The 25,179-nt window shown below is 50.6% G+C and overlaps 1 protein-coding gene across 2 annotated transcripts; it reads left to right on the top strand.

Moving 5' to 3' along the window:
* Positions 1-23: 23 nt before the first annotated feature.
* TMEM107 (transmembrane protein 107) lies at positions 24-23,538 on the top strand. 2 transcript variants are annotated; one of them, XM_072149904.1, is made up of 6 exons: positions 24-111; positions 660-751; positions 861-928; positions 5,046-5,146; positions 22,098-22,194; positions 22,681-23,538. In XM_072149904.1, exons 2-6 carry the CDS (start codon positions 665-667, stop codon positions 22,748-22,750), a joined length of 423 nt encoding a protein of 140 aa, XP_072006005.1. In that variant the 5' UTR covers positions 24-111; positions 660-664; the 3' UTR covers positions 22,751-23,538. The 2 variants fall into 2 exon arrangements, with proteins under 2 accessions (XP_072006005.1, XP_072006004.1); XM_072149903.1 differs by lacking the exon at positions 22,098-22,194 and adding an exon at positions 21,947-22,043.
* Positions 23,539-25,179: the final 1,641 nt, after the last annotated feature.

Here is a 25,179-nt window from a genome sequence, read left to right as displayed (position 1 = left end):
TTGGTGGTGACGCGGTAGGTGGATTCTCGCGCGACTTGTCGGCCCCTCCCCCCAGCAACGGCGGCGAGGTTTTGCCTTAGCAACGCGGGAAACAGCGCGGCCTGAGAGCAGGTAATGGTGGAGCATGTCATAATAATAACAGATGTATATTATATAATATTATATATATCCGGGGGTCCTGTCAGGACGTCATACTCCATCATGGAAGGTTTAGCTCATTTGTTTCTAACTTCTCACCTTTCATCTGTTGTAAAGACTACAACTCCCAGCATGCTCGCACAGGCGCCGGCTGTCTGGCCATGCTGGGAGTTGTAGTTTTGCAGCAGCTGTAAAGCATTTGTTGCTGTTGAAGCCAAAATCTCTCCTTATGACACAGATTTCGCCATGTACCTCACACCGACACATTGAAACGAACCCTCACCTGCAGATTCCAGACAGTTAGTTTTTGTTTACAAATCAAGGCAGATTCTAGTCGTAGCACTTACTCACCGACTTATTTCACGCATCTATGGCTTTAGGGGGCGCTGTAATAGGAAGCCAGGTAGTCTAAGCTCCACCCCCTTGTAGTAGAGACAAGTTGTCGTTTGCCATGTTGATTCTATGATCTTCAGAGATAGTAAGTGACAGGATCGCTGTGTATTACCCTCTCCGTGTTGCAGGTATCATGGCCGCCATCAGCAGTCTGGTCCCCGCTCGCTTCCTGACGCTGACAGCGCACCTCGTCATCGTCATCACCATCTTCTGGTCACGGGTAAGAGGCACCGAGGGCTGGGGGGAGCTGGACTCCCGGGAGCCCCAATATTTATACATTCTGGGAGTATATATATATATGTGTCACCTGTAATTATCTACCTCCCCAGGAGAACAATGTCCTGGCCTGTCTCCCTGCACAGTATACACAGGACCAGTACAGCGCTGCCGATACTGAGTAAGTACCACATGCCCCTCCTGCTACAGGGTGATACAGGAGGAGGAGGAGCCATGAGTCTGCACCTCCTTCTACAGGGTGATACAGGAGGAGAAGCTATGAGTCTGCACCTCCTTCTACAGGGCGATACAGGAGGAGGAGCCATGAGTCTGCACCTCCTTCTACAGGGTGATACAGGAGGAGGAGCCATGAGTCTGCACCTCCTTCTACAGGGCGATACAGGGGAAGGAACTATGAGTCTGCACCTCCTTCTACAGGGTGATACAGGAGGAGGAGGAGCCATGAGTCTGCACCTCCTTCTACAGGGTGATACAGGAGGAGAAGCTATGAGTCTGCACCTCCTTCTACAGGGCGATACAGGAGGAGGAGCCATGAGTCTGCACCTCCTTCTACAGGGCGATACAGGGGAAGGAACTATGAGTCTGCACCTCCTTCTGCAGGAGGAGGAGCCATGAGTCTGCACCTCCTTCTACAGGACGATACAGGAGGAGGAGCCATGAGTCTGCACCTCCTTCTACAGGGTGATACAGGAGGAGGAGCCATGAGTCTGCACCTCCTTCTACAGGGTGATACAGGGGGAGGAGCCATGAGTCTGCACCTCCTTCTGCAGGACGATACAGGAGGAGGAGGAGCTATGAGTCTGCACCTCCTTCTACAGGACTATACAGGAGGAGGAGGAGCTATGAGTCTGCACCTCCTTCTACAGGGCGATACAGGAGGAGGAGGAGCTATGAGTCTGCACCTCCTTCTACAGGGCGATACAGGAGGAGGAGCTATGAGTCTGCACCTCCTTCTGCAGGGCGATACAGGAGGAGGGGCCATGAGTCTGCACCTCCTTCTACAGGGCGATACAGGAGGAGGGGCTATGAGTCTGCACCTCCTTCTACAGGGCGATACAGGAGGAGGGGCTATGAGTCTGCACCTCCTTCTACAGGGCGATACAGGAGGAGGAGCCATGAGTCTGCACCTCCTTCTAGAGGACGATACAGGAGGAGGAGCTATGAGTCTGCACCTCCTTCTACAGGGCGATACAAGAAGAGCCATGAGTCTGCACCTCCTTCTATAGGGCGATACAGGAGGAGGGGCCATGAGTCTGCACCTCCTTCTACAGGGCGATACAGGAGGGGCCATGAGTCTGCACCTCCTTCTACAGGGTGATACAGGGTGATACAGGAGGAGGAGCTATGAGTCTGCACCTCCTTCTACAGGGCGATACAGGAGGAGGAGCCATGAGTCTGCACCTCCTTCTACAGGGCGATACAGGAGGAGGGGCCATGAGTCTGCACCTCCTTCTACAGGGTGATACAGGAGGAGGAGCTATGAGTCTGCACCTCCTTCTACAGGGCGATACAGGAGGAGGAGCCATGAGTCTGCACCTCCTTCTACAGGGCGATACAGGAGGAGGAGCCATGAGTCTGCACCTCCTTCTACAGGGCGATACAGGAGGAGGAGCCATGAGTCTGCACCTCCTTCTACAGGGCAATACAGGAGGAGGAGCCATAAGTCTGCACCTCCTTCTACAGGGCGATACAGGAGGAGGGGCTATGAGTCTGCACCTCCTTCTACAGGGCGATACAGGAGGAGGAGCCATGAGTCTGCACCTCCTTCTACAGGGCGATACAGGAGGAGGAGCCATGAGTCTGCACCTCCTTCTACAGGGCGATACAGGAGGAGGGGCCATGAGTCTGCACCTCCTTCTACAGGGCGATGCAGGAGGAGGAGCCATGAGTCTGCACCTCCTTCTACAGGGCGATACAGGAGGAGGAGCCATAAGTCTGCACCTCCTTCTACAGGGCGATACAGGAGGAGGGGCTATGAGTCTGCACCTCCTTCTACAGGGCGATACAGGAGGAGGAGCCATGAGTCTGCACCTCCTTCTACAGGGCGATACAGGAGGAGGGGCCATGAGTCTGCACCTCCTTCAACAGGGCGATACAGGAGGAGGAGCCATGAGTCTGCACCTCCTTCTACAGGGTGATACAGGAGGAGGAGCCATGAGTCTGCACCTCCTTCTGCAGGACGATACAGGAGGAGGAGCCATGAGTCTGCACCTCCTTCTGCAGGACGATACAGGAGGAGGGGCTATCAGTCTGCACCTCCTTCTACAGGGCGATACAGGAGGAGCCATGGGTCTGCACCTCCTTCTACAGGGCGATACAGGAGGAGGAGCCATGAGTCTGCACCTCCTTCTACAGGGCGATACAGGAGGAGGAGCCATGAGTCTGCACCTCCTTCTACAGGGCGATACAGGAGGAGGAGCCATGAGTCTGCACATCCTTCTACAGGGCGATACAGGAGGAGGGGCCATGAGTCTGCACCTCCTTCTACAGGGCGATACAGGAGGGGCCATGAGTCTGCACCTCCTTCTACAGGGTGATACAGGGTGATACAGGAAGAGGAGCTATGAGTCTGCACCTCCTTCTACAGGGCGATACAGGAGGAGGAGCCATGAGTCTGCACCTCCTTCTACAGGGCGATACAGGAGGAGGAGCCATGAGTCTGCACCTCCTTCTACAGGACGATACAGGAGGAGGAGCTATGAGTCTGCACCTCCTTCTACAGGGCGATACAAGAAGAGCCATGAGTCTGCACCTCCTTCTATAGGGCGATACAGGAGGAGGGGCCATGAGTCTGCACCTCCTTCTACAGGGCGATACAGGAGGGGCCATGAGTCTGCACCTCCTTCTACAGGGTGATACAGGGTGATACAGGAGGAGGAGCTATGAGTCTGCACCTCCTTCTACAGGGCGATACAGGAGGAGGAGCCATGAGTCTGCACCTCCTTCTACAGGGCGATACAGGAGGAGGGGCCATGAGTCTGCACCTCCTTCTACAGGGTGATACAGGAGGAGGAGCTATGAGTCTGCACCTCCTTCTACAGGGCGATACAGGAGGAGGAGCCATGAGTCTGCACCTCCTTCTACAGGGCGATACAGGAGGAGGAGCCATGAGTCTGCACCTCCTTCTACAGGGCGATACAGGAGGAGGAGCCATGAGTCTGCACCTCCTTCTACAGGGCAATACAGGAGGAGGAGCCATAAGTCTGCACCTCCTTCTACAGGGCGATACAGGAGGAGGGGCTATGAGTCTGCACCTCCTTCTACAGGGCGATACAGGAGGAGGAGCCATGAGTCTGCACCTCCTTCTACAGGGCGATACAGGAGGAGGAGCCATGAGTCTGCACCTCCTTCTACAGGGCGATACAGGAGGAGGGGCCATGAGTCTGCACCTCCTTCTACAGGGCGATGCAGGAGGAGGAGCCATGAGTCTGCACCTCCTTCTACAGGGCGATACAGGAGGAGGAGCCATAAGTCTGCACCTCCTTCTACAGGGCGATACAGGAGGAGGGGCTATGAGTCTGCACCTCCTTCTACAGGGCGATACAGGAGGAGGAGCCATGAGTCTGCACCTCCTTCTACAGGGCGATACAGGAGGAGGGGCCATGAGTCTGCACCTCCTTCAACAGGGCGATACAGGAGGAGGAGCCATGAGTCTGCACCTCCTTCTACAGGGTGATACAGGAGGAGGAGCCATGAGTCTGCACCTCCTTCTGCAGGACGATACAGGAGGAGGAGCCATGAGTCTGCACCTCCTTCTGCAGGACGATACAGGAGGAGGGGCTATCAGTCTGCACCTCCTTCTACAGGGCGATACAGGAGGAGCCATGGGTCTGCACCTCCTTCTACAGGGCGATACAGGAGGAGGAGCCATGAGTCTGCACCTCCTTCTACAGGGCGATACAGGAGGAGGAGCCATGAGTCTGCACCTCCTTCTACAGGGCGATACAGGAGGAGGAGCCATGAGTCTGCACATCCTTCTACAGGGCGATACAGGAGGAGGAGCCATGAGTCTGCACCTCCTTCTACAGGGCGATACAGGAGGAGGAGCCATGAGTCTGCACCTCCTTCTACAGGGCGATACAGGAGGAGGAGCCATGAGTCTGCCCCTCCCCCTGCAGGGTGACACAGACAGAAGAAGGAGCTATGAGTCTGGTCCGCCCTCTGCAGGGTGATACAGGAGGAGGAGCCATGAGTCTGCCCCTCCCCCTGCAGGGTTATACAGGAGGAGGAGCCATGAGTCTTCCCCTCCCCCATATAACGCTCTCTTTTCTCTGCAGGTTGATCGTTGCGCTCTCGGTGACGTTGGGAATGTTTGTGATTGAGTTTGCCGGATTCTTCTCCGGAGTTTCCATGTTCAACAACACGCAGAGCGTCCTGTGTATCCTTCCAGTATATCCCAGTACATCCCAGTATATCCCAGTGTATCCCAGTATATCCCAGTACATCCCAGTGTATCCCAGTACATCCCAGTGTATCCCAGTACATCCCAGTGTATCCCAGTACATCCCAGTATATCCCAGTGTATCCCAGTATATCCCAGTACATCCCAGTGTATCCCAGTACATCCCAGTGTATCCCAGTGTATCCCAGTACATCCCAGTGTATCCCAGTACATCCCAGTACATCCCAGTACATCCCAGTGTATCCCAGTACATCCCAGTACATCCCAGTACATCCCAGTACATCCCAGTATATCCCAGTATATCCCAGTACATCCCAGTGTATCCCAGTACATCCCAGTGTATCCCAGTACATCCCAGTGTATCCCAGTACACCCCAGTGTATCCCAGTACATCCCAGTGTATCCCAGTACATCCCAGTGTATCCCATAACATCCCAGTGTATCCCAGTGCATCCCCGTGTATCCCAGTGCATCCCCGTGTATCCCAGTACATCCCAGTGTATCCCAGTACATCCCAGTGTATCCCATAACATCCCAGTGTATCCCAGTGCATCCCCGTGTATCCCAGTACATCCCAGTGCATCCCCGTGTATCCCAGTACATCCAGTATATCCCAGTACATACCAGTGTATCCCAGTACATCTCAGTGTATCCCAGTGTATCCCAGTGTATCCCAGTACATCCCAGTACATCCCAGTGTATCCCAGTACATCCCAGTGTATCCCAGTACATCCCATTGTATCCCAGTACATCCCAGTACATCCCAGTGTATCCCATAACATCCCGGTGTATCCCATAACATCCCGGTGTATCCCAGTGTATCCCAGTACATCCCAGTGTATCCCATAACATCCCGGTGTATCCCAGTACATCCAGTGTATCCCAGTACATCCCAGTACATCCCAGTGTATCCCAGTACATCCAGTGTATCCCAGTACATCCCAGTACATCCCAGTGTATCCCAGTGTATCCCAGTACATCTCAGTGTATCCCAGTGTATCCCAGTGTATCCCAGTACATCCCAGTGTATCCCAGTACATCCCAGTGTATCCCACTGTATCCCAGTACATCCCACTGTATCCCAGTACATCCCACTGTATCCCAGTACATCCCAGTACATCCCGTGTATCCCAGTACATCCCAGTGTATCCCAGTGTATCCCAGTACATCCAGTGTATCCCAGTACATCCCAGTACATCCCAGTACATCCCAGTGTATCCCAGTACATCCCAGTACATCCCAGTACATCCCATTGTATCCCAGTACATCCCAGTGTATCCCAGTACATCCCACTGTATCCCAGTACATCCCGTGTATCCCAGTGCATCCCAGTACATCCCAGTGTATCCCAGTAAATCCCAGTACATCCCAGTGTATCCCAGTGTATCCCAGTACATCTTAGTGTATCCCAGTACATCCCAGTACATCCCAGTGTATCCCAGTGTATCCCAGTACATCCCAGTACATCCCAGTGTATCCCAGTACATCCCACTGTATCCCAGTACATCCCACTGTATCCCAGTACATCCCAGTACATCCCAGTACATCCCAGTGTATCCCAGTGTATCCCAGTGTATCCCAGTACATCCCAGTGTATCCCAGTACATCCCATTGTATCCCAGTACATCCCAGTACATCCCAGTGTATCCCATAACATCCCAGTTTATCCCATAACATCCCGGTGTATCCCAGTACATCCAGTGTATCCCAGTGTATCCCAGTACATCCCAGTGTATCCCAGTACATCCCAGTGTATCCCACTACATCCCAGTGTATCCCACTGTATCCCAGTACATCCCACTGTATCCCAGTACATCCCAGTACATCCCAGTACATCCCAGTGTATCCCAGTGTATCCCAGTACATCCCAGTGTATCCCAGTACATCCCATTGTATCCCAGTACATCCCAGTACATCCCAGTGTATCCCATAACATCCCAGTTTATCCCATAACATCCCGGTGTATCCCAGTACATCCAGTGTATCCCAGTGCATCCCAGTGTATCCCAGTACATCCCAGTGTATCCCTGTGCATCCCACTGTATCCCAGTACATCCCAGTGTATCCCAGTAGATCCCAGTGTATCCCAGTACATCCCAGTACATCCCAGTGTATCCCAGTGTATCCCAGTACATCCCAGTACATCCCAGTACATCCCAGTGTATCCCAGTACATCCCATTGTATCCCAGTACATCCCAGTGTATCCCAGTACATCCATTGTATCCCAGTGTATCCCAGTACATCCCAGTGTATCCCAGTACATCCCAGTACATCCCAGTGTATCCCAGTGTATCCCAGTACATCCCAGTGTATCCCAGTACATCCCAGTATATCCCAGTGCATCCCAGTGTATCCCAGTACATCCCACTGTATCCCAGTACATCCCAGTGTATCCCAGTACATCCAGTGTATCCCAGTAGATCCCAGTGTATCCCAGTACATCCCAGTGTATCCCAGTACATCCCAGTGTATCCCAGTACATCCCATTGTATCCCAGTACATCCCAGTGTATCCCAGTACATCCATTGTATCCCAGTGTATCCCAGTACATCCCAGTATATCCCAGTGTATCCCAGTACATCCCAGTATATCCCAGTGTATCCCAGTGTATCCCAGTGTATCCCAGTACATCCCAGTGTATCCCAGTACATCCCAGTGTATCCCAGTACATCCCAGTGTATCCCAGTACATCCATTGTATCCCAGTGTATCCCAGTACATCCCAGTATATCCCAGTGTATCCCAGTGTATCCCAGTACATCCCAGTGTATCCCAGTACATCCCAGTGTATCCCAGTACATCCCAGTGTATCCCAGTACATCCCAGTACATCCCAGTGTATCCCAGTACATCCCAGTGTATCCCAGTACATCCCAGTGTATCCCTGTGCATCCCACTGTATCCCAGTACATCCCAGTGTATCCCAGTAGATCCCAGTGTATCCCAGTACATCCCAGTACATCCCAGTGTATCCCAGTACATCCCAGTACATCCCAGTACATCCCAGTGTATCCCAGTACATCCCATTGTATCCCAGTACATCCCAGTGTATCCCAGTACATCCATTGTATCCCAGTGTATCCCAGTACATCCCAGTGTATCCCAGTACATCCCAGTGTATCCCAGTGTATCCCAGTACATCCCAGTGTATCCCAGTGTATCCCAGTACATCCCAGTACATCCCAGTGTATCCCAGTACATCCCAGTATATCCCAGTGCATCCCAGTGTATCCCAGTACATCCCACTGTATCCCAGTACATCCCAGTGTATCCCAGTACATCCCAGTGTATCCCAGTACATCCCAGTGTATCCCAGTACACCCCAGTGTATCCCAGTACACCCCAGTGTATCCCAGTACATCCCAGTGTATCCCAGTACATCCCAGTGTATCCCAGTAGATCCCAGTGTATCCCAGTACATCCAGTGTATCCCAGTATATCCCAGTGTATCCCAGTACATCCCAGTGTATCCCAGTACATCCCAGTGTATCCCAGTACATCCCAGTGTATCCCAGTACATCCCATTGTATCCCAGTACATCCCAGTGTATCCCAGTGTATCCCAGTGTATCCCAGTATATCCCAGTGTATCCCAGTGTATCCCAGTACATCCCAGTGTATCCCAGTACATCCCAGTACATCCCAGTGTATCCCAGTACATCCCAGTGTATCCCAGTACATCCCAGTGTATCCCAGTACATCCCAGTACATCCCAGTGTATCCCAGTACATCCCAGTATATCCCAGTGTATCCCAGTATATCCCAGTGTATCCCAGTACATCCCAGTATATCCCAGTGTATCCCAGTATATCCCAGTGTATCCCAGTACATCCCAGTATATCCCAGTGTATCCCAGTATATCCCAGTGTATCCCAGTACATCCCAGTGTATCCCAGTACATCCCAGTACATCCCAGTGTATCCCAGTACATCCCAGTATATCCCAGCACATCCCAGTACATCCCAGTATATCCCAGTGCATCCCAGTGTATCCCAGTATATCCCAGTGCATCCCAGTGTATCCCAGTATATCCCAGTACATCCCAGTATATCCCAGTACATCCCAGTATATCCCAGTGTATCCCAGTATATCCCAGTACATCCCAGTGTATCCCAGTACATCCCAGTGTATCCCAGTACATCCCAGTGTATCCCAGTACATCCCAGTATATCCCAGTGTATCCCAGTATATCCCAGTACATCCCAGTGTATCCCAGTACATCCCAGTGTATCCCAGTGTATCCCAGTACATCCCAGTGTATCCCAGTACATCCCAGTACATCCCAGTACATCCCAGTGTATCCCAGTACATCCCAGTACATCCCAGTACATCCCAGTGTATCCCAGTACATCCCAGTATATCCCAGTATATCCCAGTACATCCCAGTGTATCCCAGTACATCCCAGTGTATCCCAGTACATCCCAGTGTATCCCAGTACACCCCAGTGTATCCCAGTACATCCCAGTGTATCCCAGTACATCCCAGTGTATCCCATAACATCCCAGTGTATCCCAGTGCATCCCCGTGTATCCCAGTGCATCCCCGTGTATCCCAGTACATCCCAGTGTATCCCAGTACATCCCAGTGTATCCCATAACATCCCAGTGTATCCCAGTGCATCCCCGTGTATCCCAGTACATCCCAGTGCATCCCCGTGTATCCCAGTACATCCAGTATATCCCAGTACATACCAGTGTATCCCAGTACATCTCAGTGTATCCCAGTGTATCCCAGTGTATCCCAGTACATCCCAGTACATCCCAGTGTATCCCAGTACATCCCAGTGTATCCCAGTACATCCCATTGTATCCCAGTACATCCCAGTACATCCCAGTGTATCCCATAACATCCCGGTGTATCCCATAACATCCCGGTGTATCCCAGTGTATCCCAGTACATCCCAGTGTATCCCATAACATCCCGGTGTATCCCAGTACATCCAGTGTATCCCAGTACATCCCAGTACATCCCAGTGTATCCCAGTACATCCAGTGTATCCCAGTACATCCCAGTACATCCCAGTGTATCCCAGTGTATCCCAGTACATCTCAGTGTATCCCAGTGTATCCCAGTGTATCCCAGTACATCCCAGTGTATCCCAGTACATCCCAGTGTATCCCACTGTATCCCAGTACATCCCACTGTATCCCAGTACATCCCACTGTATCCCAGTACATCCCAGTACATCCCGTGTATCCCAGTACATCCCAGTGTATCCCAGTGTATCCCAGTACATCCAGTGTATCCCAGTACATCCCAGTACATCCCAGTACATCCCAGTGTATCCCAGTACATCCCAGTACATCCCATTGTATCCCAGTACATCCCAGTGTATCCCAGTACATCCCACTGTATCCCAGTACATCCCGTGTATCCCAGTGCATCCCAGTACATCCCAGTGTATCCCAGTAAATCCCAGTACATCCCAGTGTATCCCAGTGTATCCCAGTACATCTTAGTGTATCCCAGTACATCCCAGTACATCCCAGTGTATCCCAGTGTATCCCAGTACATCCCAGTACATCCCAGTGTATCCCAGTACATCCCACTGTATCCCACTGTATCCCAGTACATCCCACTGTATCCCAGTACATCCCAGTACATCCCAGTGTATCCCAGTGTATCCCAGTGTATCCCAGTACATCCCAGTGTATCCCAGTACATCCCATTGTATCCCAGTACATCCCAGTACATCCCAGTGTATCCCATAACATCCCAGTTTATCCCATAACATCCCGGTGTATCCCAGTACATCCAGTGTATCCCAGTACATCCCAGTGTATCCCACTGTATTCCAGTACATCCCACTGTATCCCAGTACATCCCAGTACATCCCAGTACATCCCAGTGTATCCCAGTGTATCCTAGTACATCCCAGTGTATCCCAGTACATCCCATTGTATCCCAGTACATCCCAGTACATCCCAGTGTATCCCATAACATCCCAGTTTATCCCATAACATCCCGGTGTATCCCAGTACATCCAGTGTATCCCAGTGCATCCCAGTGTATCCCAGTACATCCCAGTGTATCCCTGTGCATCCCACTGTATCCCAGTACATCCCAGTGTATCCCAGTACATCCCAGTACATCCCAGTGTATCCCAGTGTATCCCAGTACATCCCAGTACATCCCAGTACATCCCAGTGTATCCCAGTACATCCCATTGTATCCCAGTACATCCCAGTGTATCCCAATACATCCATTGTATCCCAGTACATCCCAGTGTATCCCAGTACATCCCAGTACATCCCAGTGTATCCCAGTGTATCCCAGTACATCCCAGTGTATCCCAGTACATCCCAGTATATCCCAGTGCATCCCAGTGTATCCCAGTACATCCCACTGTATCCCAGTACATCCCAGTGTATCCCAGTACATCCAGTGTATCCCAGTAGATCCCAGTGTATCCCAGTACATCCCAGTGTATCCCAGTACATCCCAGTGTATCCCAGTACATCCCAGTGTATCCCAGTACATCCCATTGTATCCCAGTACATCCCAGTGTATCCCAGTACATCCATTGTATCCCAGTGTATCCCAGTACATCCCAGTATATCCCAGTGTATCCCAGTACATCCCAGTATATCCCAGTGTATCCCAGTGTATCCCAGTACATCCCAGTGTATCCCAGTACATCCCAGTGTATCCCAGTACATCCCAGTGTATCCCAGTACATCCCAGTGTATCCCAGTACATCCCAGTATATCCCAGTGTATCCCAGTACATCCCAGTACATCCCAGTATATCCCAGTGTATCCCAGTACATCCCAGTGTATCCCAGTACATCCCAGTACATCCCAGTATATCCCAGTGTATCCCAGTATATCCCAGTGTATCCCAGTACATCCCAGTATATCCCAGTGTATCCCAGTATATCCCAGTGTATCCCAGTACATCCCAGTATATCCCAGTGTATCCCAGTACATCCCAGTGTATCCCAGTACATCCCAGTACATCCCAGTGTATCCCAGTACATCCCAGTATATCCCAGTACATCCCAGTACATCCCAGTATATCCCAGTGCATCCCAGTGTATCCCAGTATATCCCAGTACATCCCAGTGTATCCCAGTACATCCCAGTGTATCCCAGTACATCCCAGTGTATCCCAGTATATCCCAGTGTATCCCATTACATCCCGGTGTATCCCAGTACATCCCAGTATATCCCAGTGTATCCCAGTACATCCCAGTATATCCCAGTGTATCCCAGTACATCCCAGTACATCCCAGTGTATCCCAGTACATCCCAGTGTATCCCAGTACATCCCAGTGTATCCCAGTACATCCCAGTGTATCCCAGTACATCCCAGTACATCCCAGTGTATCCCAGTACATCCCAGTGTATCCCAGTACATCCCAGTGTATCCCTGTGCATCCCACTGTATCCCAGTAGATCCCAGTGTATCCCAGTAGATCCCAGTGTATCCCAGTACATCCCAGTACATCCCAGTACATCCCAGTACATCCCAGTGTATCCCAGTACATCCCATTGTATCCCAGTACATCCCAGTGTATCCCAGTACATCCATTGTATCCCAGTGTATCCCAGTACATCCCAGTGTATCCCAGTACATCCCAGTGTATCCCAGTGTATCCCAGTACATCCCAGTGTATCCCAGTGTATCCCAGTACATCCCAGTACATCCCAGTGTATCCCAGTACATCCCAGTATATCCCAGTGCATCCCAGTGTATCCCAGTACATCCCACTGTATCCCAGTACATCCCAGTGTATCCCAGTACATCCCAGTGTATCCCAGTACATCCCAGTGTATCCCAGTACACCCCAGTGTATCCCAGTACATCCCAGTGTATCCCAGTAGATCCCAGTGTATCCCAGTAGATCCCAGTGTATCCCAGTACATCCAGTGTATCCCAGTATATCCCAGTGTATCCCAGTACATCCCAGTGTATCCCAGTACATCCCAGTGTATCCCAGTACATCCCAGTGTATCCCAGTACATCCCAGTGTATCCCAGTACATCCCAGTGTATCCCAGTGTATCCCAGTGTATCCCAGTATATCCCAGTGTATCCCAGTGTATCCCAGTACATCCCAGTACATCCCAGTGTATCCCAGTACATCCCAGTGTATCCCAGTACATCCCAGTGTATCCCAGTACATCCCAGTGTATCCCAGTACATCCCAGTACATCCCAGTGTATCCCAGTACATCCCAGTATATCCCAGTGTATCCCAGTATATCCCAGTGTATCCCAGTACATCCCAGTATATCCCAGTGTATCCCAGTATATCCCAGTGTATCCCAGTACATCCCAGTATATCCCAGTGTATCCCAGTATATCCCAGTGTATCCCAGTACATCCCAGTGTATCCCAGTACATCCCAGTGTATCCCAGTACATCCCAGTATATCCCAGTACATCCCAGTACATCCCAGTACATCCCAGTATATCCCAGTGCATCCCAGTGTATCCCAGTATATCCCAGTACATCCCAGTGTATCCCAGTACATCCCAGTGTATCCCAGTATATCCCAGTGTATCCCATTACATCCCAGTGTATCCCAGTACATCCCAGTATATCCCAGTGTATCCCAGTACATCCCAGTATATCCCAGTGTATCCCAGTGTATCCCAGTACATCCCAGTATATCCCAGTGTATCCCAGTGTATCCCAGTACATCCCAGTACATCCCAGTGTATCCCAGTACATCCCAGTACATCCCAGTGTATCCCAGTACATCCCAGTGTATCCCAGTACATCCCAGTATATCCCAGTGTATCCCAGTATATCCCAGTGTATCCCAGTACATCCCAGTGTATCCCAGTACATCCCAGTGTATCCCAGTATATCCCAGTGTATCCCAGTACATCCCAGTATATCCCAGTATATCCCAGTACATCCCAGTGTATCCCAGTATATCCCAGTGTATCCCATAACATCCCAGTGTATCCCAGTACATCCATTGTATCCCAGTGTATCCCAGTACATCCTAGTATATCCCAGTGTATCCCAGTACATCCCAATAACATCCCAGTTTATCCCATAACATCCCGGTGTATCCCAGTACATCCCAGTGTATACCAGTACATCCCAGTGTATCCCAGTACATCCCAGTTTATCCCATAACATCCCGGTGTATCCCAGTACATCCAGTGTATCCCAGTGCATCCCAGTGTATCCCAGTACATCCCAGTGTATCCCAGTACATCCCAGTTTATCCCATAACATCCCGGTGTATCCCAGTACATCCAGTGTATCCCAGTGCATCCCAGTGTATCCCAGTACATCCCAGTGTATCCCAGTACATCCCAGTGTATCCCAGTACATCCCACTGTATCCCAGTACATCCCAGTGTATCCCTGTGCATCCCACTGTATCCCAGTACATCCCAGTGTATCCCAGTACATCCCAGTACATCCCAGTGTATCCCAGTACATCCCAGTATATCCCAGTACATCCCAGTACATCCCAGTACATCCCAGTATATCCCAGTGCATCCCAGTGTATCCCAGTATATCCCAGTACATCCCAGTGTATCCCAGTACATCCCAGTGTATCCCAGTATATCCCAGTGTATCCCATTACATCCCAGTGTATCCCAGTACATCCCAGTATATCCCAGTACATCCAGTGTATCCCTGTGCATCCCACTGTATCCCAGTATATCCCAGTGTATCTCAGTGTATCCCTGTGCATCCCACTGTATCCCAGTACATCCCAGTGTATCCCAGTAGATCCCAGTGTATCCCAGTACATCCCAGTGTATCCCAGTGTATCCCAGTACATCCCAGTACATCCCAGTACATCCCAGTACATCCCAGTACATCCCAGTACATCCCAGTACATCCCAGTGTATCCCAGTACATCCCAGTGTATCCCTGTACATCCCATTGTATCCCAGTACATCCCAGTGTATCCCAGTACATCCATTGTATCCCAGTGTATCCCAGTACATCCCAGTATATCCCAGTGTATCCCAGTACATCCCAGTACATCCCAGTGTATCCCAGTACATCCCAGTACATCCCAGTGTATCCCAGTACATCCCAGTGTATCCCAGTGTATCCCAGTACATCCCAGTGTATCCCAGTACATCCCAGTACATCCCAGTGTATCCCAGTACATCCCAGTATATCCCAGTGCATCCCAGTGTATCCCAGTACATCCCACTGTATCCCAGTACATCCCGTGTATCCCAGTGCATCCCACTGTATCCCAGTACATCCCAGTGTATCCCAGTACATCCAGTGTATCCCAGTAGATCCCAGTGTATCCCAGTACATCCCAGTGTATCCCAGTACATCCAGTGTATCCCAGTATATCCCAGTGTATCCCAGTGTATCCCAGTACATCCCAGTGTATCCCAGTACATCCCAGTGTATCCCAGTACATCCCAGTGTATCCCAGTACATCCCATTGTATCCCAGTACATCCCAGTGTATCCCAGTACATCCAGTGTATCCCAGTACATCCCAGTATATCCCAGTGTATCCCAGTACATCCCAGTATATCCCAGTGTATCCCAGTGTATCCCAGTGTATCCCAGTACATCCCAGTACATCCCAGTGTATCCCAGTACATCCCAGTGTATCCCAGTACATCCCAGTGTATCCCAGTGTATCCCAGTACATCCCAGTGTATCCCAGTACATCCCAGTACATCCCAGTGTATCCCAGTACATCCCAGTATATCCCAGTGTATCCCAGTACATCCCAGTATATCCCAGTGTATCCCAGTATATCCCAGTGTATCCCAGTACATCCCAGTATATCCCAGTGTATCCCAGTATATCCCAGTGTATCCCAGTGTATCCCAGTACATCCCAGTATATCCCAGTGTATCCCAGTATATCCCAGTGTATCCCAGTACATCCCAGTACATCCCAGTATATCCCAGTACATCCCAGTATATCCCAGTGCATCCCAGTGTATCCCAGTATATCCCAGTACATCCCAGTGTATCCCAGTACATCCCAGTGTATCCCAGTATATCCCAGTGTATCCCATTACATCCCAGTGTATCCCAGTACATCCCAGTGTATCCCAGTACATCCCAGTGTATCCCAGTACATCCCAGTGTATCCCAGTACATCCCAGTGTATCCCAGTACATCCCAGTACATCCCAGTGTATCCCAGTACATCCATTGTATCCCAGTGTATCCCAGTATATCCCAGTGTATCCCAGTACATCCCAGTGTATCCCAGTACATCCCAGTACATCCCAGTGTATCCCAGTACATCCATTGTATCCCAGTGTATCCCAGTACATCCCAGTATATCCCAGTGTATCCCAGTACATCCCAGTATATCCCAGTGTATCCCAGTACATCCAAGTACATCCCAGTGTATCCCAGTACATCCCAGTACATCCCAGTGTATCCCAGTACATCCCAGTGTATCCCAGTACATCCCAGTGTATCCCAGTACATCCCAGTGTATCCCAGTACATCCCAGTGTATCCCAGTACATCCCAGTGTATCCCAGTGTATCCCAGTACATCCCAGTGTATCCCAGTACATCCCAGTGTATCCCAGTACATCCCAGTACATCCCAGTATATCCCAGTGTATCCCAGTACATCCCAGTGTATCCCAATCCATCCCAGTACATCCCAGTACATCCCAGTACATCCCAGTGTATCCCAGCAGTGTATCCTAGTACATCCCAGTGTATCCTATTACATCCCAGTGTTTCCCAGTACATCCCAGTACATCCCAGTGTTTCCCAGTACATCCCAGTACATCCCAGTGTATCCCAGTACATCCCAGTGTATCCCAGTACATCCCAGTGTATCCCAGTACATCCCGGTGTATCCCAGTACATCCCGGTGTATCCCAGTACATCCCAGTGTATCCCAGTACATCCCAGTGTATCCCAGTGTATCCCAGTACATCCCAGTGTATCCCAGTACATCCCAGTGTATCCCAGTACATCCCAGTGTATCCCAGTACATCCCAGTGTATCCCAGTACATCTCAGTGTATCCCAGTACATCTCAGTGTATCCCAGTACATCCCAGTGTATCCCAGTACATCCCAGTACATCCCAGTGTATCCCAGTACATCCCAGTGTATCCCAGTACATCCCAGTGTATCCCAGTACATCCCAGTGTATCCCAGTACATCCCAGTGTATCCCAGTACATCCCAGTGTATCCCAGTACATCCCAGTACATCCCAGTACATCCCAGTGTATCCCAGTGTATCCCAGTGTATCCCAGTGTATCCCAGTACATCCCAGTGTATCCCAGTATATCCCAGTGTATCCCAGTACATCCCAGTGTATCCCAGTACATCCCAGTGTATCCCAGTACATCCCAGTGTATCCCAGTACATCCCAGTATATCCCAGTGTATCCCAATCCATCCCAATCCATCCCAGTACATCCCAGTACATCCCAGTACATCCCAGTGTATCCCAGCAGTGTATCCTAGTACATCCCAGTGTATCCTATTACATCCCAGTGTTTCCCAGTACATCCCAGTACATCCCAGTGTATCCCAGTACATCCCAGTGTATCCCAGTACATCCCAGTGTATCCCAGTATATCCCAGTACATCCCAGTACATCCCAGTGTATCCCAGTACATCCCAGTATATCCCAGTGTATCCCAGTACATCCCAGTGTATCCCAGTACATCCCAGTGTATCCCAGTACATCCCAGTACATCCCAGTGTATCCCAGTACATCCCAGTGTATCCCAGTACATCCCAGTATATCCCAGTGTATCCCAGTACATCCCAGTGTATCCCAATCCATCCCAATCCATCCCAGTACATCCCAGTACATCCCAGTACATCCCAGTGTATCCCAGCAGTGTATCCTAGTACATCCCAGTGTATCCTATTACATCCCAGTGTTTCCCAGTACATCCCAGTACATCCCAGTGTATCCCAGTGTATCCCAGTACATCCCAGTACATCCCAGTACATCCCAGTGTATCCCAGTGTATCCCAGTGTATCCCAGTGTATCCCAGTACATCCCAGTGTATCCCAGTACATCCCAGTGTATCCCAGTGTATCCCAGTATATCCCAGTACATCCCAGTACATCCCAGTGTATCCCAGTACATCCCAGTGTATCCCAGTACATCCCAGTATATCCCAGTACATCCCAGTATATCCCAGTGTATCCCAGTACATCCCAGTGTATCCCAGTACATCCAGTGTATCCCAGTGTATCCCAGTATATCCCAGTACATCCCAGTACATCCCAGTGTATCCCAGTACATCCCAGTGTATCCCAGTACATCCCAGTATATCCCAGTACATCCCAGTGTATCCCAGTACATCCCAGTGTATCCCAGTACATCCCAGTGTATCCCAGTACATCCCAGTGTATCCCAGTGTATCCCAGTATATCCCAGTGTATCCCAGTACATCCCAGTGTATCCCAGTGTATCCCAGTCCATCCCAGTCCATCCCAGTCCATCCCAGTCCATCCCAGTACATCCCAGTATATCCCAGTACATCCCAGTGTATCCCAGTACATCCCAGTATATCCCAGTGTATCCCAGTATATCCCAGTGTTTCCCAGTGTTTCCCAGTGTATCCTAGTGTATCCCAGTGTATCCCAGTGTATCCCAGTACATCCCAGTGTATCCTAGTGTATCCCAGTGTATCCCAGTATATCCCAGTGTATCCCAGTGTATCCCAGTACATCCCAGTGTATCCCAGTACATCCCAGTGTATCCCAGTACATCCCAGTGTATCCCAGTACATCCCAGTGTATCCCAGTACATCCCAGTGTATCCCTGTACATCCCAGTGTATCCCAGTATATCCCAGTACATCCCAGTGTATCCCAGTGTATCCCAGTATATCCCAGTACATCCCAGTACATCCCAGTGTATCCCTGTACATCCCAGTATATCCCAGTACATCCCAGTACATCCCAGTGTATCCCAGTACATCCCAGTGTATCCCAGTACATCCCAGTGTATCCCAGTACATCCCAGTGTATCCCTGTACATCCCAGTGTATCCCAGTATATCCCAGTACATCCAGTGTATCCCAGTGTATCCCAGTATATCCCAGTGTATCCCAGTATATCCCAGTGTTTCCCAGTGTTTCCCAGTGTATCCTAGTGTATCCCAGTGTATCCCAGTACATCCCAGTACATCCCAGTGTATCCTAGTGTATCCCAGTACATCCCAGTGTATCCCAGTACATCCCAGTGTATCCCAGTACATCCCAGTGTATCCCAGTACATCCCAGTGTATCCCAGTACATCCCAGTGTATCCCTGTACATCCCAGTGTATCCCAGTATATCCCAGTACATCCCAGTGTATCCCAGTGTATCCCAGTGTATCCCAGTATATCCCAGTACATCCCAGTGTATCCCAGTACATCCCAGTACATCCCAGTGTATCCCAGTACATCCCAGTGTATCCCAGTACATCCCAGTACATCCCAGTATATCCCAGTATATCCCAGTACATCCCAGTATATCCCAGTATATCCCAGTACATCCCAGTATATCCCAGTATATCCCAGTACATCCCAGTATATCCCAGTACATCCCAGTGTATCCCAGTGTATCCCAGTACATCCCAGTGTATCCCAGTGTATCCCAGTGTATCCCAGTGTATCCCAGTACATCCCAGTATATCCCAGTATATCCCAGTGTATCCCAGTATATCCCAGTGTATCCCAGTGTATCCCAGTATATCCCAGTACATCCCAGTGTATCCCAGTACATCCCAGTACATCCCAGTGTATCCCAGTACATCCCAGTGTATCCCAGTACATCCCAGTACATCCCAGTATATCCCAGTATATCCCAGTACATCCCAGTATATCCCAGTATATCCCAGTACATCCCAGTATATCCCAGTTTATCCCAGTACATCCCAGTACATCCCAGTACATCCCAGTGTATCCCAGTGTATCCCAGTGTATCCCAGTGTATCCCAGTACATCCCAGTATATCCCAGTATATCCCAGTGTATCCCAGTATATCCCAGTGTATCCCAGTACATCCCAGTATATCCCAGTACATCCCAGTATATCCCAGTACATCCCAGTGTATCCCAGTGTATCCCAGTACATCCCAGTACATCCCAGTACATCCCAGTGTATCCCAGTACATCCCAGTACATCCCAGTGTATCCCAGTGTATCCCAGTACATCCCAGTACATCCCAGTACATCCCAGTACATCCCAGTACATCCCAGTGTATCCCAGTATATCCCAGTACATCCCAGTGTATCCCAGTGTATCCCAGTATATCCCAGTACATCCCAGTACATCCCAGTGTATCCCTGTACATCCCAGTATATCCCAGTACATCCCAGTACATCCCAGTGTATCCCAGTACATCCCAGTGTATCCCAGTACATCCCAGTGTATCCCAGTGTATCCCTGTACATCCCAGTGTATCCCAGTATATCCCAGTACATCCAGTGTATCCCAGTGTATCCCAGTATATCCCAGTGTATCCCAGTATATCCCAGTGTTTCCCAGTGTTTCCCAGTGTATCCTAGTGTATCCCAGTGTATCCCAGTACATCCCAGTGTATCCTAGTGTATCCCAGTGTATCCCAGTATATCCCAGTGTATCTTAGTACATCCCAGTACATCCCAGTGTATCCCAGTACATCCCAGTGTATCCCAGTACATCCCAGTGTATCCCAGTACATCCCAGTGTATCCCAGTACATCCCAGTGTATCCCTGTACATCCCAGTGTATCCCAGTATATCCCAGTACATCCCAGTGTATCCCAGTGTATCCCAGTACATCCCAGTACATCCCAGTGTATCCCAGTACATCCCAGTACATCCCAGTACATCCCAGTATATCCCAGTATATCCCAGTGTATCCCAGTGTATCCCAGTACATCCCAGTACATCCCAGTATATCCCAGTATATCCCAGTGTATCCCAGTATATCCCAGTACATCCCAGTGTATCCCAGTACATCCCAGTACATCCCAGTGCATCCCCGTGTATCCCAGTACATCCCAGTATATCCCAGTACATCCCAGTATATCCCAGTACATCCCAGTGTATCCCAGTGTATCCCAGTACATCCCAGTACATCCCAGTACATCCAGTGTATCCCAGTATATCCCAGTACATCCCAGTATATCCCAGTACATCCCAGTATATCCCAGTGTATCCCAGTATATCCCAGTATATCCCAGTACATCCCAGTATATCCCAGTATATCCCAGTATATCCCAGTACATCCCAGTATATCCCAGTGTATCCCAGTATATCCCAGTATATCCCAGTACATCCCAGTATATCCCAGTGTATCCCAGTACATCCCAGTACATCCCAGTGTATCCCAGTACATCCCAGACATTATTCCTCCTCCGTGTGATTTATATCAGAAAACAAAAAGCAGAGCCCTCGTTAGCCTCTATTATCCCTACCAATCATCATTCCATGCAGACATCCCCGCCCCCGAGGATCTGTGCCCCTCACCCTAATCCTTGATATGAGCGGCCCCTCCCTCGCCTCCTAGTGGGGATCACTGTGTCTCCCCTGACCTGGAGATCCCTGGAGTGTGACATCCCTGGAGTGTGACATCATACCTGTGTGATGTCACCACATTCCAGGAAGGCGCCCCCTGCAGGAAGGTTCTTATCAGGACAGTGCTATGCTGGGAGCTGGGGTCACTAGTATATAGCATTACTGAGGTGCTGTGACAGTGTGTCAGGCAGCCTCCATGATTCTGTATACACTGCATTGTCTATAGACCAGTGTCACGTTGCCCTCTACTGGCCGGGGAGGCTTTGCAGTTATTCCTGTCAGTAGGGGGCGCTCTTCTCTTATGAGGCGCATTGTTTGTCCATAACCCCTTCCCAGCCATCGGGGCCCACTCCAGCGCCAGCGTGGCCCTACTTTTCTACCTGTTTGAGGGCCGGACGTGTGCCGTGTACTGGTGGATATTTGCATTCTGCAGGTAAGTGCTCCCCCCTGGCGCCCCCTGCTGTCTTCCTTAACTCTGCGGTCTCAGCCCTGGCGGCTCACTGCTCGGCATCGGTCAGCCTGTCCTTGTTTGTGACCCAGAAGTGGGAGTGCGCCTCCTACTGGTATATCTTTGGCTTCTGCAGGTACAAAGCGGGGTTTGGGGGTAATAGCTGCGAGGTTCCACTTGTGACTCCCCCTCTTACTCTCTGACAATGTAGTGGTCCTGGTATTGAGCGCAGCTCCCGGAGCAGCTCATTCTCAGGCTCCCGGGGGGTCACCAGTCGCTGTGCCCCCTAGTTTCAGCATTGATGCCCCAGTCCCTGGGACCCTCTAGTTCTTGCACTGGTGTCCTAGTCCCTGTGCCCCCTAATTCCAGCATTGGTGCTATGGTCCCTGGGACCCTCTAGTTCTTGCACCGGTGTCCTAGTCCCTGTGCCCCCTAATTCCAGCATTGGTGCTATGGTCCCTGGGACCCTCTAGTTCCATCATGTGCTCAATGTACTTGCCATCTACATTCGGTCCTCTCTCCTTTCTACAACCTTGTTGTTCTGTTTGGGGGGATGTTACTGGGGGGCTTATCTGATGGTCTGTGTCCCCCCCCCCAATTCTGCTTTGTTCTCTCTCCGCAGTGCACTACCGGCCTTCACAGAGATCATCATCTTCATCGCTGTATTAGGACTGAAGCGGAAGCCCCTGTGATGTCACTGCAGCCCTTGTGTCTCCATCACCGTGCTGACATCTAGTGGGATGTAAGGGAACTGCACTGTAATCAGAAGACGACCAATCATAGGAGATCAATGCACCTGGCAAGAAGATCATGGCGCAGGATCTCCCCCCGTACCAGCAATATAAGATGAGCTTAGACCCCACACTCAGTGATTGACAGTGAGAGTCCTGATTACCCCTCCCACACACAGTGATTGACAGTGAGAGTCCTGATTACCCCTCCCACATTCAGTGATTAACAGTGAGAGTCCTGATTACTCCTCCCACACTCAGTGATTGACAGTGAGAGTCCTGATTACCCCTCCCACACACAGTGATTGACAGTGAGAGTCCTGATTACTCCTCCCACACTCAGTGATTGACAGGGAGAGTCCAGATTACCCCTCCCACACTCAGTGATTGACAGTGAGAGTCCTGATTACCCCTCCCACACACAGTGATTGACAGTGAGAGTCCTGATTACCCCTCCCACACTCAGTGATTGACAGTGAGAGTCCTGATTACCCCTCCCACACACAGTGATTGACAGTGAGAGTCCTGATTACTCCTCCCACACTCAGTGATTGACAGGGAGAGTCCAGATTACCCCTCCCACACTCAGTGATTGACAGTGAGAGTCCTGATTACCCCTCCCACACACAGTGATTGACAGTGAGAGTCCTGATTACCCCTCCCACACAAGGTGATTGACAGTGAGAGTCCTGATTACTCCTCCCACACACAGTGATTGACAGTGAGAGTCCTGATTACCCCTCCCACACTCAGTGATTGACAGTGAGTCCTGATTACCCCTCCCACACACAGTGATTGACAGTGAGAGTCCTGATTACCCCTCCCACACAAGGTGATTGACAGTGAGAGTCCTGATTACTCCTCCCACACACAGTGATTGACAGTGAGAGTCCTGATTACCCCTCCCACACTCAGTGATTGACAGTGAGTCCTGATTACCCCTCCCACACACAGTGATTGACAGTGAGAGTCCTGATTACTCCTCCCACACTCAGTGATTGACAGGGAGAGTCCAGATTACCCCTCCCACACTCAGTGATTGACAGTGAGAGTCCTGATTACTCCTCCCACACTCAGTGAATGGCAGTGAGAGTCCTGATTACCCCTCCCACACAAGGTGATTGACAGTGAGAGTCCTGATTACTCCTCCCACACACAGTGATTGACAGTGAGAGTCCTGATTACCCCTCCCACACACAGTGATTGACAGTGAGAGTCCTGATTACCCCTCCTACACACAGTGATTGACAGTGAGAGTCCAGATTACTCCTCCCACACACAGTGATTGACAGTGAGAGTCCTGATTACCCCTCCCACACACAGTGATTGACAGTGAGAGTCCTGATTACCCCTCCCACACACAGTGATTGACAGTGAGAGTCCAGATTACTCCTCCCACACACAGTGATTGACAGTGAGAGTCCTGATTACTCCACCCACACTCAGTGATTGGCAGTGAGAGTCCTGATTACCCCTCCCACACTCAGTGATTGACAGTGAGAGTCCTGATTTCTCCTCCCACAATCAGTGATTGACAGGGAGAGTCCTGATTACTCCTCCCACACTCAGTGATTGACAGTGAGAGTCCTGATTACTCCTCCCACACTCAGTGATTGACAGGGAGAGTCCTGATTACTCCTCCCACACTCAGTGATTGACAGGGAGAGTCCTGATTACTCCTCCCACACTCAGTGATTGACAGTGAGAGTCCTGATTACCCCTCCCACACTCAGTGATTGACAGTGAGATTCCTGATTACCCCTCCCACACTCAGTGATTGGCAGTGAGAGTCCTGATTACTCCTCCCACACACAGTGATTGGCAGTGAGAGTCCTGATTACCCCTCCCACACAGTGAGTGACAGGGAGAGTCCAGATTACTCCTCCCACACTCAGTGATTGACAGGGAGAGTCCTGATTACTCCTCCCACACTCAGTGATTGACAGTGAGAGTCCTGATTACCCCTCCCACACACAGTGATTGACAGTGAGAGTCCTGATTACTCCTCCTACACTCAGTGTTTGATAGTGAGAGTCCTGATTGCCCCTCCCACACTCAGTGATTGACAGTGAGATTCCTGATTACCCCTCCCACACTCAGTGATTGGCAGTGAGAGTCCTGATTACCCCTCCCACACTCAGTGATTGACAGTGAGATTCCTGATTACCCCTCCCATACTCAGTGATTGGCAGTGAGAGTCCTGATTACTCCTCCCACACTCAGTGATTGGCAGTGAGAGTCCTGATTACTCCTCCCACACACAGTGATTGGCAGTGAGAGTCCTGATTACCCCTCCCACACAGTGAGTGACAGTGAGAGTCCTGATTACTCCTCCCACACTCAGTGAGTGACAGTGAGAGTCCTGATTACCCCTCCCACACACAGTGATT

This window comes from Engystomops pustulosus, chromosome 4 (genome assembly GCF_040894005.1).
Source record: "Engystomops pustulosus chromosome 4, aEngPut4.maternal, whole genome shotgun sequence".
Lineage (NCBI taxonomy): Eukaryota > Metazoa > Chordata > Amphibia > Anura > Leptodactylidae > Engystomops > Engystomops pustulosus.
The sequence above is the reverse complement of the archived record's forward strand: the minus strand, read 5'-3'. Positions and strand labels throughout refer to the sequence as shown.